This window comes from Scleropages formosus, chromosome 10 (assembly GCF_900964775.1).
Source record: "Scleropages formosus chromosome 10, fSclFor1.1, whole genome shotgun sequence".
Classification (NCBI taxonomy): domain Eukaryota; kingdom Metazoa; phylum Chordata; class Actinopteri; order Osteoglossiformes; family Osteoglossidae; genus Scleropages; species Scleropages formosus.
In genome coordinates, this window is record NC_041815.1 from 25,607,549 (window position 1) to 25,623,846 (window position 16,298).

Below are 16,298 nucleotides of genomic sequence, written 5' to 3' on the forward strand. Positions count from 1 at the left end.
CTTGAACCCCAGACCCACCGGAGAGCAGGACTGCGGTTCAACCCACTGCGCCACCGCACCCCTTCGTGATGGGAAACAGTGTCCTGTAATATTATGACAAGTTGCATGTAGTAACATTTTGGAAATTGATTTTTACACTAGAGCAGTAATGTTGACATTATTAAGTATAGAATTAAATACTTTGAGTTACATTTAGACTTTAGGTCTAAAAAATTTCAGCCAGTAAGTTTCAGCTGGGGTGACACAGCGAGTAGTGTTGCTGTCTCATAGCACCTGGGTGGTGCGAGAGGACATGGGTTCAATCCCCCCTCAGTCTGTGGGGAGTTTGCATGTTCTCCCCATGTCTGCAGGGGTTTCCTCCCACACTCTAAAGACATGCGGCTCAGGTTCCCCCATAGTGTGTGAGTGACACAGAGAGAGAGAGTGTGTGTTCCACTGATGTATGGATGAGTAGCCCATTGTAAGTAGTGTATCTAGCAGTGTAAGTCACCTTGGTGAATAAGGTATGTGGGCTGATAACACTACATAGAGTTTGTTGGAAGTTGCTTTGGAGAAAAGCGTCTGCAAAATAAATAAATGTAAATGACACGTCACATTTTGTATATTGATTTTTACACTGGAGCAGTAATGTCGACATCATGAAGTACAGCATTATTTGAAATACGTTGAGTTGGATTTAGACTGCAAGTCTAAACTTCAGCTGGGAAGGTAGAAAGCAACCTCCCGCAGACCTCACATTAGGCAGGTGAGTACCATTCTGCTCAAAGCCCAGTTGGAGCCAGCTGTCAGTGGTGCTGGAGGTGGGTGACAGCAACTGCCCTTCATGAACAGATCTTCTTTCCCAAACTCCCACCCTCCCGAATGTGGACAATGATGACACAGTGGGAGCCTAGGGCTGTGCTCACAGGCAGCTCCATGTCACGAGTGACTTTTCTCTGTCATGGCAGGAAAATCCAGTGGGATGGATGACTGACATGATTGAGAAGATCTGCAGGGACCTCAGAATTCCCTCACACTAGAACCAAGGCCATGGTTCATGAGCTCAGAAGAGCAGAGGAAGGGCCAAAGCCCCCCCACCCCTTCTCTGCATGGTCCACCAAGCTGCTGAAGGAGGGGGTCTCTGCCAGCGTCAAACGTCCAGATGTTTTTCTGTGACCTCCCTTGTCCTCGAGTGGCAAAAAAATGTATGATAAGCTGTGTAGCTGGGGCCACTGTAAAACAAACTGTCTAAAAATACATTTCATAATGTTCAACAATTTTGAATTTTGCAAGCATTTTCTTATACTTTTTTTACCACAAAGTTTACATCTATTAGCTAAAATCCTTTTTTACATATTTCCTCTGTATTTACCCATTTATACACAATGAATATTTGCAGAAATAATGTACTTCGGGCCCTAAGTAACAGAAGAAACATGCTTTTCACCGTTTTCATGTCCTCTTTGGCCCTAAACTGCTTTTTAGTGTTTGTAATAGCAGTTTTCCTGTTTTAATGACTTGCCAACTGTAGCCAAAAATTATATGTTGGGCAAAATATAGAAACAAAGAAATATTTCTGAATCATATCAATTAAAAAAAAGAAAAACTTAAAAACGATCCAAAGTGAAGTCTTATTGGCTTTTAGTAAGAATATTTGTGATTGGCTGGGGTTCGGGAGCTTCTGTTACCTTGCTCTCTTCTTCTTTTTTATTGGTTGGTAGAAGTTCTTTGCATGGCGGGAATCTGCTTTACTCTTGTGTGTTTATATTCTTAGTTTCGTGTGTAGTTGAAGGTAAGTATGAGTTTAAAAATGAATTTTCCTTTAACATTGATAAAGTATATCAAGAAAATATAAGCTTTAAGTGTTCTATAGCTGTAGCATGCTAGCTAAGTAAACAGTCTGATAGACAGACAACCCGAGTTACTTCTGTCTCTCTGTGTTCTGAGGTAAAAAAAACATCATGACAGTGTGTGTTCCGATTTTCTTCGAACATGATAAGATTATCATATGATATATATGTCATCTGTGTATGAATTGTAATTTATTGGTTCTTTGTGTAACTACATACACTTTGTCACGTTTGTGTACAAATTCATACCAGCTCGTATGTGTATGGTATGTCCACCAACAACAACAAGTCGTCGAAATGTCAATGAAATGTGTGATTTGAATGATGAAATCGGATAATTTCACTTCTAGAAAAAACACCTTGGATTTACACTTTTCTCTCCATTCACTCACCTTTAGTTTAATACACTGTTTTGAAATCATGGGCTGCAAGCGGAATTATAAATTTTATAAAGTCAAGTACTATGACGTTTATGAAACTTGAAAGTAGTCATTTTTCAGATTCAGTGGAATTATTTTTCTCAGTATTTATTTGTGGGCATTAAGTTGAAGAAGTCCTTAGATTTCATCAGATTCTTAGGGGACCATGGCCTACAAAAGGTTAAGAACCTCTGAATTAAGCCTTAAGGTCACACATTGTAAGAAAACTGGATTTTCCTAGCTGGTAAAAAGCTTTGAAAGAAAACAGGGCTAGATGCAGAGAAACATATAAAGTATATGGTGATAAATCTTGAAATGTAATAAGGATTTTTTTGCTCAATAGTTGCTGATAATACAGTTGTTCACCCATGTTTTTCCTCAGCCCCGAAGGTAGGACCCCATGGCTGCTACTGCCGTCGAGTACACCATAGGAGGTGTGAAGATCCAGTTTCCTTGCAAGGCCTACCCCTCTCAGCTGGCAATGATGAATTCAGTAAGCACTCAGATTGTGCCTTGGCTTGTGACTTCACACCCTGCTGATGAACAATATCATCCGTACCACTGTGACATTTAATTATACTGAATGAAACATAATTAATTGCTCTGGCCAACTGCTCTTTAAAGACTGGCTTGACTGTAAACTATGCGGTACAGTAGGTAACGCTGGTGTTGCACGGTGTTTGGGCTGTGGGATGATGTGGGTTTGAATCCGGCTCAGTCTGTGTGGAATTTACATGTTTGTTTGGGTTTCTGTCCACAGTCCAGAAATGTGTTTCAGGTGAATTGGTGACTTAATTGGCACTAATAGTAGCACTGTAGTGTGTGACTTTGAGTGTGTGTTGCATTGTTCTGTTGTGTAGATGAGTGAATACTTATAAGTAGCTTAGTGTAGTGTGTTTAACATTGTAAATCACATTGAACAAAGGTGTCAGCTAATACAAATTAATAATAATATTCACTGCCCATTGTACAGAAGACTTTCCACTTGCAACATGTTGGTCGGCTCTACTTTTTTGCCATTGCCCATTTAATAGAAGATATGCAGATTCTACATTTTGGTCCCTTGATTTGCACCCTCTGTGTCCACTGAACACTAGTGGAGCTTGTTTCTCATACAGCATAGACTACGGAGGCCACATATTTGTTTGAGTTCAAACAAAATAGGAAAATAAAGCGACATTAATTCACAAAAAGCGCTGAAGTATTTTTCTGGACCTCAACAGATCGTGCGTGGCCTGAACCATGGTCACCATTGCCTGCTGGAGAGCCCCACCGGCAGTGGCAAGAGCCTCGCTCTGCTCTGCTCAGCCCTAGCTTGGCAACAGGCTCAATACGGTACGCCCATCAGTCAGTGCATATTTAACTTTTCATATCCGTGTTTCAATATTTTTTTTAATGTTACTGAAAGTATGTCCTATGGGTTTGACTGCGTGCATGTCTCTGTTGGTATGAAATTGCAAATGTTCTCTGGTGCCTTTAGCAAAAGTATGTTTGTGTGCTGTGTCTTTTCAGCTAAGGCAGAGAAGGAGGGAATGTCTCATAATGAGTTCAAGAAGCCAGAGGTCACTACACCCTGTCAGTGTGCCTGCCATGCTTCGAGAGGGCACAGTATGCCCAGATCTGGTGTTACAGAGGGGTCAGTAACCCCCATTGTGGATCTTACAGGCCTGGACACAGTGACACAGCACACACATCCTCCTGTCACAGGTGACTGTCCTTTCCATTTGGATGTGGCCTGTAGGATTGGACTGAGATTAACAGAGTGTTTTGCTGTCAGCAAGGAGGGCAGTGAATCTAAAAGTATGGTATTAAGCACGTTAACAGTGTAACAGTATGTTATTACTTTTGCTTCAGACAACTACAGGCCCAGGAGCAGCACCCTGGCCTCCCGGCTCTCAGAGAAACGGCAAGCTTCCCTCAGTGCAAACGCTGATGATGACTTCATGCCAGATAGGAAGCGAATCCGCAGTCTTGTTGTTGATCAAAAGGTACTGCTACATTCTTTTCTACCAGTGGTCAGCATCCACCCCTTGTAGGAGAACTGCAACTCTTTGCTCTTGTGAACCACCTGTTGTGAATCCTTAGGAGAGGAAGAGGAGATGTCTTGAGCAGGGAGTGATCATCATCAGTGATGATCTTCAGGGTGAGACGCCAATAACAGAGGCCTGCACCAGTACAATAGAGGTGAGAGGAGGCTACTGACTGTGAATTTTTGTCTTGTGGTCAGATAGTATTCATCAGTTCCTCAGGTTTTTTTTATTATTATTTTGAGGCTTTTATTTTTAAATGAGGCTTAAGCACACACTGTAATTTGCAAAAAAAAAAAAAAAAATTCTTTCATCTTTACATTAGGTGAGCATTTTGTGTGTAATACTAACTTTGTTACACTGGGTGGCAATAGAACCTTCCTAACAGCATGGTGGTGATTTAGCCACGTTATTTGTTTTACTGCTTGCGTTTAGAGAGACTGTGAGTAAGCTCCTGGCAGCTTGTTCTCCTCATTCTGATAATTTGTGAGAGAAACATTAATGAAAGTAGGAATAACATACTGTTTGCTGACATGTACGGATCCCGTTTAAGCCAGTTATGTGAAATTGCTTTTACTTTATTATTATGGTGTTCTGACTTGTAGACTTTTTATATATATATATTCTGCATGTTGTATTCCCTGGCCATCATCCACAGCTGTGAAAAATGACTAATAAAGTAATGCTCTTCTGGTCTTACTGGAAATGTGACTATCAGGGGAATTAGAAACAGGGTTACATTGACATACTTGTACTACAACACACTTCTTTAAGGGGTTAGTTCTGGGTGATGACAAAGCGTTTTTTTTTTTTTTTTAAAGGAAGGTACTTTAAGCTGTGTCCATAACTTTGAGCTAAGCTAATGACAACTTTAGATGTTGCAGCTTGCTCGGCTTCTGTGGAATTTTTAATTCCAGGCCACCTGCGGTCACTGCCATGCGTCTGTTCATTTGTTGTTGAGCTCGTCTCTAACCCTGGGGTACTACATCACCGGCTGGGCTAGGTGTCATTTATAATGTTGAAAAACATTCTCTGGTTCAGTCACCCACCTTCGACGCGATCTGCTGAGAGCTCCACCAAAATCAGATGCATTGTAACAAACACCTTGGGTATCGGGGACCCCACAGTGAAAAGAATCTGTGTTAATGTGCTTGCCCGTCTCACAGAGGAACATATTGCTTACAACCCCTACAATGGGCTGGGAGTAACTTCTGTTACACGTTCCTGGAGACTGGCAGACTGTTACAATGGGGTCCTGGGTCGGGCCGCTGGGGCCAGCTCCCTTTCAGCTCTGACGGGGGGGAAAGTGGGCAGCTCGGGTTTCGCACCCCCACCTGACACCGCTCTCCATGCCGTACTCGCTGACGGACATCTTGAATGGACCCTTTGAAGCAAGCTCCAGTTTAATTAAAAGGTTTGCCTTGCCTCGCAGTGATCTGTGAAGCCTGGGATAAATATTGAATGGGGTTCACCCGCTGGTTACTGTGTGGGGTGGGGTGGATAAACAGGTGCTTTTCAAATGTGAAGGGGGGCTCTGGAGAGATTGGGGGTCCAAAAGGTGCAGCAAAATGACCCCCCCCCATCCCCTAAGTTCCTTCATAGAGACCCTGTATTGGGAGTATGTTGGGAGTCGGCTGGCAGCAGCGATAGATCCGCTCTCCTACTGTGCTGCTGGCCGTGTGAGATTTCACTCTCTCAGGTGTCTGCTACAGTGCTGGGAAGCCGAGAGGGCTGGCAGGGGTGACTCACCCCCCACCCCCACCTACAGAGCTGTAATATCGGGCTACCTGTGCAGCCAGGAACAAGGCACCAGCACATCTCACTCCGCAGGGTTCTTTGTCCAGGTTTTACACCACATCCTGAAGTATTTCCATACATCATTATGTCCTAAAGACTGTCCATTCCACATCAGGGGGTTGGTATGCAAAGCAGTAACATGCTAATAAAAGTCAAAGAGCGGCGGCATTATTGCTGTTGATTAGTCCTGGCTTTCTCTGCATTTTTAAAATTTTTATGATATACTTAGTTGACGCCTTTGTACAAGATGACTTTTAATGTTAGGGTTGTGCACTAAGCTATTTATAATCTTTATACAGCTGGGTAATTTGTCCTGTATCAATTCAGAATAAGTACTTTGATAAAGTGTACTACAATAGTAGTAGGCGTTTGAACCTAGGCCCTCTGATTGCAAGGCAACAGTCTGAAGCACTGTGCTGTCTCCTAGCCTGTTTAAAGTGGTAAACGTTCTCCTTTACTGCATGTATGGCTTTATTGTGGTTTCCAGGTTTTTTTATTAGCCAATTGATGTCCCATTAGCAAATTGAGTGGAATGTTTTTTTGTTAATATGTATTTAGTATAAATACTACTATTACAGCTTGAGAGGGTGGTGGAGGGGGTCCTGGGTTTTGCGCAATGCTCGGTTGCCTTGTTCAAGCTGAGTACCGGTAAGTACAGATCTCTGGGGCAAATTTTAAGGCTACACCGCTATGATGGAGGTGCTTAAGATGAGGTAGAGGAGAGTGACATTGAACAGATTTTTATATAAGTTCTCATTAAAAAAAAAAATAAAATTTCCATGTGTAGTGTGTGGTGATTTGCTACAGTCCTGTTGGGTTCTTGCTTGCAGTCATGTTTTTATGAATACGGATTGTTCAGAGACATGTGGAACAGGAGTTTGTGTGGGTTTGTGTGTTTCCTTGTGGTGCAGTTTCTAGTGGAAGGAATGGGGGTGGTAACCACTGGTTGCTCTTATCTGCATTCCTGGGTTTGTTTCCCCTGCTGCCTAGAGCCAAGCAGAGCCAAGAACGTGGGCATCTCACAGCGTGTAACGGATACTCTTGTGTCAGCTGTTTCCTGCGCTGCCTCTGACAGGGGTCCTCATTCACAACTCCCCCCTCACCCTCAATGAATAAGTAATTATTCCATACAGAAGGCAGGATATTTGGACCTGCCTATTTAATGTGGCAGCAGTGGGTAAAACGATCCTCACTCAACCGCCCCCCCCCAACCAAGGCAACCGGAGCCTGTTCATGTAACCGTCCCACCAGGAGTGTCACCCTACCCGATTCCTGAGCCCCGTTTGCTGGACACATCAGCACGCCCTTTATGCTGTTGAGTGACAGCTCGGCAAGACCTCGCGTCCGCCCCATTCTACCATGCATTGTAATATTTAATGGCAAACAAGGCTGAGAAGGGCCTGCGGGTAACCTGAGCTGCCCCCGCACAGAAAACGGAGGGTAAGAGACAGCTTGATCCCTGGTATTGTGGCCTAACATGCTGTGGCTTAGCGATTGTTTATCAGGGATAATCTTACCGATCACAGTTAGCCAGGGAAAGGACAGAAAGGGACAGGGTCTGAGAGTGTCAAGGGTTTATTATTAGGGCTTGTACGGTATTAGACAGCCACTTTCTTGCAGAGGCCTGGCACTTCTGTTTGAAAAGGTTAGGTTACATATTGTAGAGGGAGCAGCATTTTACCTGAATTCTTACCATCGGTAGGACTGTTGTGAAAACCCAAAAATATTGACCACTAAGCTTTCATCGTGTTCCAGTACTCATGGGGCAACAGAGAGCAATGTGGGTGATGATTGGTGTGGCATGTTTATTACTCAGGTGTTGAACACCACAGAACTGGGACATTTTGAGAATTGAGGTCTCAGTTTCAGAAATGTCATAGGCTTTGCTTCCCAGATTTGAATTATAAGTACTTCTAGTTCAGTGAAGCAGCCCAGTGTTTATAGTGCAACAAAAATATTACTTTCTGAAACGAACCACAGACGTGGCTTTCTGTTGACACAGAAGATACATAGATGAAAACTTTATTGATCCCGAAGGACACTGCTCAAAGCTATAGTAGAACACAATTCTGCAATGTGAGAAAACACAAGTACGACATGTGCAAATAAACTGTGCATACATATAAAAAGCAGCAATGATGGCTGAACTTGACCAGTCCACCCCTGAAAAAGCCCCAGGAGACAACAGTGGGTGCTCTAGGCTCTTCGGTCTATAGGACAGAGAGGAATGAGGGCTTCAGACTTTACATTGTTAAAAATACTTTTATCATTTATTACGTAGTAATTATGCAGTTGTACAGTAATGAACTGTCATTCTGTATGGGTATCATGTGGTCTGAAATGGTGCCATGTCTGTAACAGAGGTCAAACTAGATCTTTATGGTATTGATAATTTTAAACCGTGCAGCTGATCTTTCCCTCTCATTTTCTCTGGCAGTCTCCCTCTAGCTGCTTCCTATGCCCATGTGACGGGGTCAAAAGGGGGGCAAAGGCAGCTGAAAAGACGAAAGACAAGGATAAAGCTAATAATGGTGGCAGTTGTAAGAAGGCGGTTCCCAAGATCTTCTTCGGCACACGAACTCACAAGCAGATTGCACAGATTGCCCACGAACTGAAACGCACCTTCTACACCAGCACACCGATGACCATCTTGTCCAGCCGGGACCATACCTGCGTGCATCCGGAGGTCATTCAGCACACCAACCGTAACGAGCGCTGCAAGGAACTTCTGGAGGGCAAGAATGTGAGTGAGGGAATTTAGAGAGGCTTGTGTGTGTACAGGAACTTTGAGCAAAATTAAATAATTATCTCTACAAGTAAACGGGTGTGGCATGAAACAGTGGAATCTGTCATCACTGCCACAGTTCTCACACTTTATGCTGTTTAAACTTAGAGTGACTGACATTTCTTTTCAAAACCGTGACTACCATAGCTGAAATAATCATTACTTGATATTGGAAATATTTTTACCTTAATTTTGGTTGTATTATTTTATTCCACAGAAATGTTGCTGCATTCTAAATGAATGATTATTTTCCATTGTGTTGTTTTCAGCTGTATGCATACAACTTTATGATGCGTTGTGACATACTGTACTGTCCGCACACCCTCCTATCCATGTCAGGTTCACTAATGAGGCTACTATAAGGTGCATTTGAGCTTTTTTTCCTGTAGGGTGCCACCTTGGCAGTACACTGCCTTCACTGGAGTTTGTGGATTTGAAAGTGACCTGCTTGAGGCTGAGAAGCATTGCCTTGTTTCCCAAGGCATATCGTTTTTATCTGACAGCATTGTGGGTGGTTGCTAATTTAAAGCTTTTCTCTCTTTGAGAGAGTCATACAGATGGAGAGCACTAACCTGCTGCTGGCTATAGCTGGCCACTGCAGCAGTAACATAAACCCTCCATTTAGGGGTTTTCCCAAACAAAATCTTTTACAGTAGCTGTGGGCGACAATTATCGACAATAATACTCGCGATCAGTCATTGGGGGGCTCTTTGTTTTGCTGCCTTGTTGGGGGCTTCAAGGGGGCTTTGTGCTGCTGGATAGGATGTATTGTTCCTGCTGGAGCTCGGGGCCCAAGAGTGAGTCGACTCCTCTGATGACCCTCAATTAGATTGTCCCCAGAGGTGTATGCTAGGGGCCTAGCTGTGTCTCTCCCCCACCACTGTGAAAGTACACTTGGGTAACAGTCTTAATACCAGATGAGGGTGTGGGGAGGGCATTCTTGGAGAAGACAGTTCTGCCGTTATTTACCTGTGCCATATCTTTGCAGCCTGCCCTGCAAGCCCTCCTGTAGGCACTTTTTGGTGTCTTCTGACTACCTCCTTCCTTTGGCTCATATTTTAATGGAGCCTTGATGAAAACCCCCTCCCATTCCCCAGGCGTTGCTTGATGCTTGGAGAGTGTTCTCCATTCAGACACTTTCAGACACTTGTTCTGAGTGTGTTCAATGACTGGGAGGGTAAGCTGTTGTCACTGTCGTAAGACACGAAGGTTGCATGAAAGCAGCGGCACATAGACTTGGATAATCCCCCACTCCCTCTCACCTTCTCCCTCATTCCATTAACCTCCTGGCCTATGAGAAGCCTGCTTGATAGAGTGGGAGCTAAAAAGTGACAGAGGTTGTCCTCTTACTCTGCTGGAAAATGATATAGACATGGAGTCTAAAAAGTAATCATAATAAGTGCAAGCTTATAACTCTTATAAAATGGCACCAAATTGAGTATTTGAAAATGTTTAATTCCTAACTCTTTAAATCCTTCAGCAATAATGTTATGTGTCCTAGTCTTGTATTGGTGCAGTTCAGTGGATGCTGATGTTGTGTCTGTGTTTCTGAGGGATGATCCTTCAGTGTTTGTTGAGATTGTTGTGAAAGTGGTGCAGAACATGCTGCTTTGATATTCTGTTAATCTGCTGTGCTGTCTGTTAATATGTGCTGGTTTTGACTTGTGCTACACATGATCAGGGCCAGACATGCCGGTACTACCACAATGTGCATAAGATGCGGGATCAGGGAACGTTGCAGTGGGTCCATGGGCTGCAGCAGGCTTGGGACATCGAGGAGCTGGTGCGGCTGGGCAGTCGGCTGCGCTGTTGCTCCTACTTTGCTGCTCGTGAGCTCATGCAAGAGGCACACATTGTCTTCTGCCCGTACAACTACCTGCTAGATCCACTCATCCGTGAAAGTGTGAGTATGGCCTCACTCTCCAACCTTGTCCACTTTGGATCAGTCTGTTTAAATTAGTCTGGGTCCATTTTGCATAGAGGTTATTGTTCTGCTGTTTGAAACACCCAGCCTATGTTGAAAACAATGTGTCTTCTGAAGATGAGGTTTCCTCTAAATTAATTGCATTTAGAATTATCTGTGTAATGCCATCATACAATTCCTGTAGCTATAAAGAGATGGTTGTTGCTCTGTCTTTTGTATTTACAGACAGACTTGGTGACGCAGAGTAATGTGTCTCTTAACCCGGTCTTTACAGATGGAGATCAATCTGAAGGGCCAGGTGGTGGTGTTGGATGAGGCCCACAACATTGAGGACTGTGCCCGTGACAGTGCCAGTTACACGCTCAGCCAGACCCAGCTGCTTGCTGCTCGCAACGAGATTGATGGCATGGTGTACCACAACATCCGGCCGATTCACCACGGGCCTCTGGGAGCCTTCTGCTGCAGCCTTCTCAAGTGTGATTCTGGGCGCCCCCTCCACCACTTAATTGCAGCACAATGATGTGACACTTCAGACCATTAGCCAAAGAGATGCACAGTTTTTACATCTTCACTCACCTGTTCTACTTCATACAGTAGGGAGCGAGGTTTTCTCCAACCTTCTGAACACTTCAGAACACTTCAACTTGATAACATTTTCATGTCATAAATAAAGCACAAAACAGTGAAACATGGCACTAGTACCTCACATAGCCAAGACTTTGGGTTTGGATGCAGGTTCGAATCCAGCTTAGTTTGTATGGAGTTTGAATGTTCTTCACATGTTTGTGGGGGCTTATTCTGGGTTTTCTGTTTTCCTCCCACAGTCAAAAGACATGTTATAAGTGAAGTGATAACTATAGTATATGTGTTTGTGACAGAATGATTGCGTGTTTGACGGCCATACTGTGGATTAGTGTGCTGCCCAGGGTGTAGCCTCACCATATCCTTTCATGATCAGCTCTGGGCCTGCATTGAACAATTCGTTATTGATAATGAATGAGTGGATGAAAATAGTGGAATACATTACAGTACAGGTTGCAGTGTTATGCAGACTTGAAATTTATGTCCCACAATGCAGCTGGATACAAGAGAGCTGCGGTGCCCTGTCAGAGAGAGATTACGAGACATCTTGCAAGGTTTGGACAGGGGCAGAGGTGCTTGTCATCTTCCATGGTCTAGGCATCACTGCTGACACCTTCTCAGTGCTACAGGTGAGTTGTGTAAATTGGGGAGCAGGTGAGCTATGATCTCTGCAATTTAGTTGTCCCTGGCTGACTTGAGTTCACCCTCACAGCTCTCAATATGTGTTGCTCTATAGAAGCACCTGGCAGCCGTACTAGAAAAGGAGGAGAGAGTCGGCCTCGTGAATGGACAGGAGGACATGGTGGAGGTGCCCACCCTCAGCGCACCCACTCAGACTGTGCTCAAGAGCCTTTTCATGGTGCTTGATTTCCTCTACAGAAATAACTGCAGGTGTGTGCCTTATAGGCAATTGACAATACAGATTTTGTGAGATCTTGGTGGTTCTACATTCTTTTTGATAATGTATTGAGCAGTATTGTATTGACTTGCTGCGTGTGAACTGATGTTGATGGTGACAACGATGAACAATAGTTCTCTCCCACCAGTTTCGCTGAGGACTACCGCGTGGCCCTCCAGCAGACCTATGTCTGGACTACCCAGAATGACCCACCTGACTTGCCAGATGCCCAGGGCTTCTTTGCCCGTAGACACCGTCGCCGTCAGGGGGCTCGCACAAAGACTCTGGTGTACACTCTGAGCTTCTGGTGTCTAAATCCAGCTGTGGTCAGTTCACTCTGACCTGTTGTGGGGGGGGACATAGATTTATGTAGTAATGACTTGTAACAATGGCCAGGGGGGAGGGCACGTCATGCATTTCCATGCTCCAGATCTTTTCCATGTTTCTGCAGGCCTTTACAGACCTGAGTGGCTCCGTCCGAACCATTGTCCTGACATCTGGCACGCTGTCACCCATGGGCTCCTTCTCTTCAGAGCTAGGGGTCAACTTCTCCATCCAACTGGAAGCCAGTCATGTCATCAGCAAGTCCCAGGTCAGTGGTCAGAACTTGATTGCACTTATCATTCTAGATCCATGAAACAGTCAATGTGAACTGAGTCTGCAGTCTTATGTCCTGTGGTGGTCCAACTATACAGGTGTGGGTGGGCACCCTGGGAAACGGCCCCCAGGGAAGGAAACTGTGCGCCACCTTCCAGCATGCAGAGACATTCGCCTTCCAGGATGAGGTTGGCGCCCTTCTCGTGAGAATCTGCCAAGCGGTGGCACGAGGCGTGCTCTGCTTCCTACCATCCTACAAGGTGGGCTGACCTCGCACACAGGTTACTGTCTGAATTCAGAGGAGCTTGTAATTATTTCTGCATTCATTTCAAAAGCTAGATGTTACCTGAAGCAGTAGAGGTTCAGTGACTTACCTAAACAAACAATGACACTTTCCTTGGCAGCAGGTGGCTACTTACAGTTATTTACCTGTTTGCACTGCAGGGTAATTTTTTACTGGAGCAACTTAAGGTAAGTACTTTACTCAAGGGCTTTACAGCAGTAGGTGATATTCGAACCTGTGACCTCCAGATCCAAAGGTGGTGGCTCTAAACTCCATGCTAATAGTTGTCCCCAATTTGTTTACACCTGAAAACCCATTTTTCTCCTCTGTAACCTGTAAGTTAAATACCCATGAGATGTATCTGTACTGCAGAGGAAAAATGAGCTCTTCCAGCTCTGTGCATTTACGCTCACCCTGTTGCATGCTGAAGCCACTAGATGGCTTTAGAGACCATGGTTTTGTTTTTATGGAGCCTCTATTAAGATAAAAAATTTTAAGTATAGCTTTGGGGGATTGTTCATTGTTGTGCTTGAACATGGTTGATCAAACAGGAATGCTGAATGGTCAAGATGAAGCAGGGAGCAGGAAAAGTAATGTGGAAAATGTTAATGGTGTCTTCATGCCAAGTGGTTGTATTCCTAACAGTCAACTAACGCAAGTCATCTGTAATGTATTAGTGAACAAACTATGGAGCCCATCATCATTTTCTTTTCCTTAGATCCTCTTGCAGCCTGCAAATGTGCTTATAGGGTGGACCTCACTGATAAATACTTAATCCTCTTCTGTTTTTTACGCATTTGTCATAAATCACTTATTGTTGTTCTAGCTGTCTGTCAAGACAACAGTTTGTGGAACTAGGTTGCCAACTTGAGAATCCGTGTGCATGTGTGTTTGCGTGTGTGTTTATTTCATGGGCATGATCTGTTTGACTGTCTGGGAATAGAGACCTATTCACATAAAGTTCCCATGACGTACTTCTTCTGAGACAGCTTACAGTACAGCCAGATATCAACTAAAAGTGTGAAGTCAAAGCTGATTGCTTGTTAATATTTACTCACAGCCAATGCAGTCTTTTAGTCTGGGTCCGTACGAGTTACGCTGGTCTCGATTTGATTTCAAAAAGGCCAGTGATTTTGTTGACAGGTTGAACACACGGTGGCGCCCTCCATGAGGCTGGCTCAGGAAGTGCTGACGCTGTTTGTCTTGGGGTTATACAGCAGGAAGTATGGCTTTCCACTCACGTTGCAGGAGAACCAGTCCATACTCTGACAGTGTCCATTATTAATGTCTATGTAAGAATTATGTGGTAGCACATTAATATTTAATCTGCAGTTGTCCTGTAAGAGATGAGAGGATGGAGCATTTAATTGGACCCTTTCGGGGTCCTGGAGCCTGAGAGTCCCATCTTGGGGTGCATGATAGAAAATATCAAGATTTCCCTGACACCCACCTCTGTGTCTGTACGATCCTTATCTAGCCTGTGAGATGAGAATGTGGAGTGTGTGTGTTTAGACGCATAGCTGCTGCTTTGTGTGTGTCCCTATGTGCACTGCAGACAGCTCCCACAGTGCCCTGATTTTGTGGTTTATAGCACTTGTGGCCAAAGGGCCCCTGAATGGGTGCTACTGAAACCACCGCTGTGCTCGGTGTCTGGCCTGATTGCAAAAGACAGAGCTGAGAAATGAAGGGCTGCTGCAGCATGGGGGAGGGGGGATGCTTATTAAAAGTGAATTTGTGAAGGTGAAGAGATCTCTGGGAAAGGCAAGATGCTTTTAAAGCAGATTAAGATAAGGGCCATTAGGGGTGGTGTCGCCGGGCTGTCTGTGTGAAGAGGCACTGGGGCTGGCGCCGGTCGGGGGGTGGGTGGGTGTCTGTCCAGCGTGTGTCGTATCAAAGTCAGAGCATGCCTGAGGGAGAGCGGGCATTGTCCGTCTGTCAGTGTGCTGCCTATGCTCCCAGTATTTCTGCAGTGAACAGTTTGTGTACATGTGTAAGAGCATCTCTAAGTGTGTCTGTCTCTCTTCTGGTCACTTTATTCTGACCAGCACCCTGACTCTCTATAAGTGTTCTGCCGTAAAGTGGCAGGTTTTCTGCCAGATAAAGCACCCAGCCCACCCAGAACAGGCCAGGCACACTGCGGTGCAAGTTCTGCTCCTCTGGCCACCAGCAACACTATGCTTTGACATTGTGCCGTGGCAGGAAGACTTGTGGGCTGGCCTGGTTCTGGGTCAGGAGCTCCTTATGTTGTTTTTGGATAAATGACTTCCTTTAAAGAAATCATTTTATTATTTCCATGTGTATTCCTCTGTTATATAATTTCTGTATATATACTGTATGTAGTATAAATCTTTTCATGAAAGTTATAATTTAGCTAATGCTATTTTCCAAAGTGTCATACAATATTAGGTCTGCACAGATTTATTCATTTATACAGCACAATAATTTTTACAATATCAGTTCACGGTAATTGCCTTGTGAAAAGTGGGTGCAAGATAAAAATATGTATGTACTCTTTATGGAAACTCCTGCCATAAACATACCCATTCTTCTTTCAGTCCATAAGGAAAGAGAGTCAGCACCCTCTGTTGTGGTACAGGATTTTGGTTTTGTCAGTTTCCGGCAAAGGTAGCAGGACCTGTACACCTGGCTGTGTAGTGGATGGTGCAGTGAAAGGGTCCCGTTCCTGCCTCCTGGGTTTCACTGTTCTTCGTGCTCATGAAAAGCTCTATTACTAGCCTGTACTGCGCACCCGCGATTGGGGCTGTGGCCAGACCAGGGCGATGGCGTGAGGCTTGTTCTGTAGTTTAAGTTCCTGCACTGGAGGAGCTGATGCGTCTCCCACAAACACCTTACATGTGACCAGGGACAGAGGAGGTGCTTTCTTTGGCTGTAAGTGACACCAAGCAGCATCCAGCATTGTAGTTTGTGTGTGTGTGTGTTTGTGTGTGTCTGTGTTTGTGTGTGTGTGTGTGTGTGTGTGTGTGTGTGTGTGTGTCTGTTTTAGTCATATAGACCCCTGGCACTTTTTTCCATGTCATGGGCGGTTGGTGGTGTGTTTAAATGGCATGGCTGAACTAACCTTAGCTCCGCTAACCTTCTGCTCTTTTACTTTTGAGAGCATTAAATCCTCTTTTTTTCTATACTTGGTTCTTTTGGT

At 44.4% G+C, this 16,298-nt stretch overlaps 1 protein-coding gene across 1 annotated transcript in view; it reads left to right on the top strand.

Annotated features, from left to right (window-relative positions):
* The first annotated feature begins 1,699 nt into the window (after positions 1-1,699).
* brip1 (BRCA1 interacting helicase 1) overlaps positions 1,700-16,298 on the top strand; it is a 30,270-nt gene continuing 15,671 nt past the window's right edge. The window contains exons 1-14 of the mRNA XM_018748367.2: positions 1,700-1,771; positions 2,631-2,741; positions 3,472-3,583; positions 3,761-3,955; positions 4,103-4,236; positions 4,334-4,432; positions 8,510-8,815; positions 10,539-10,760; positions 11,056-11,255; positions 11,860-11,992; positions 12,100-12,254; positions 12,410-12,587; positions 12,713-12,853; positions 12,957-13,118. Coding sequence (XP_018603883.2) covers positions 2,649-2,741; positions 3,472-3,583; positions 3,761-3,955; positions 4,103-4,236; positions 4,334-4,432; positions 8,510-8,815; positions 10,539-10,760; positions 11,056-11,255; positions 11,860-11,992; positions 12,100-12,254; positions 12,410-12,587; positions 12,713-12,853; positions 12,957-13,118 — 2,130 coding nt within the window. The 5' untranslated portion in view covers positions 1,700-1,771; positions 2,631-2,648. The remainder of the gene's footprint in view (positions 1,772-2,630; positions 2,742-3,471; positions 3,584-3,760; positions 3,956-4,102; positions 4,237-4,333; positions 4,433-8,509; positions 8,816-10,538; positions 10,761-11,055; positions 11,256-11,859; positions 11,993-12,099; positions 12,255-12,409; positions 12,588-12,712; positions 12,854-12,956; positions 13,119-16,298) is intronic.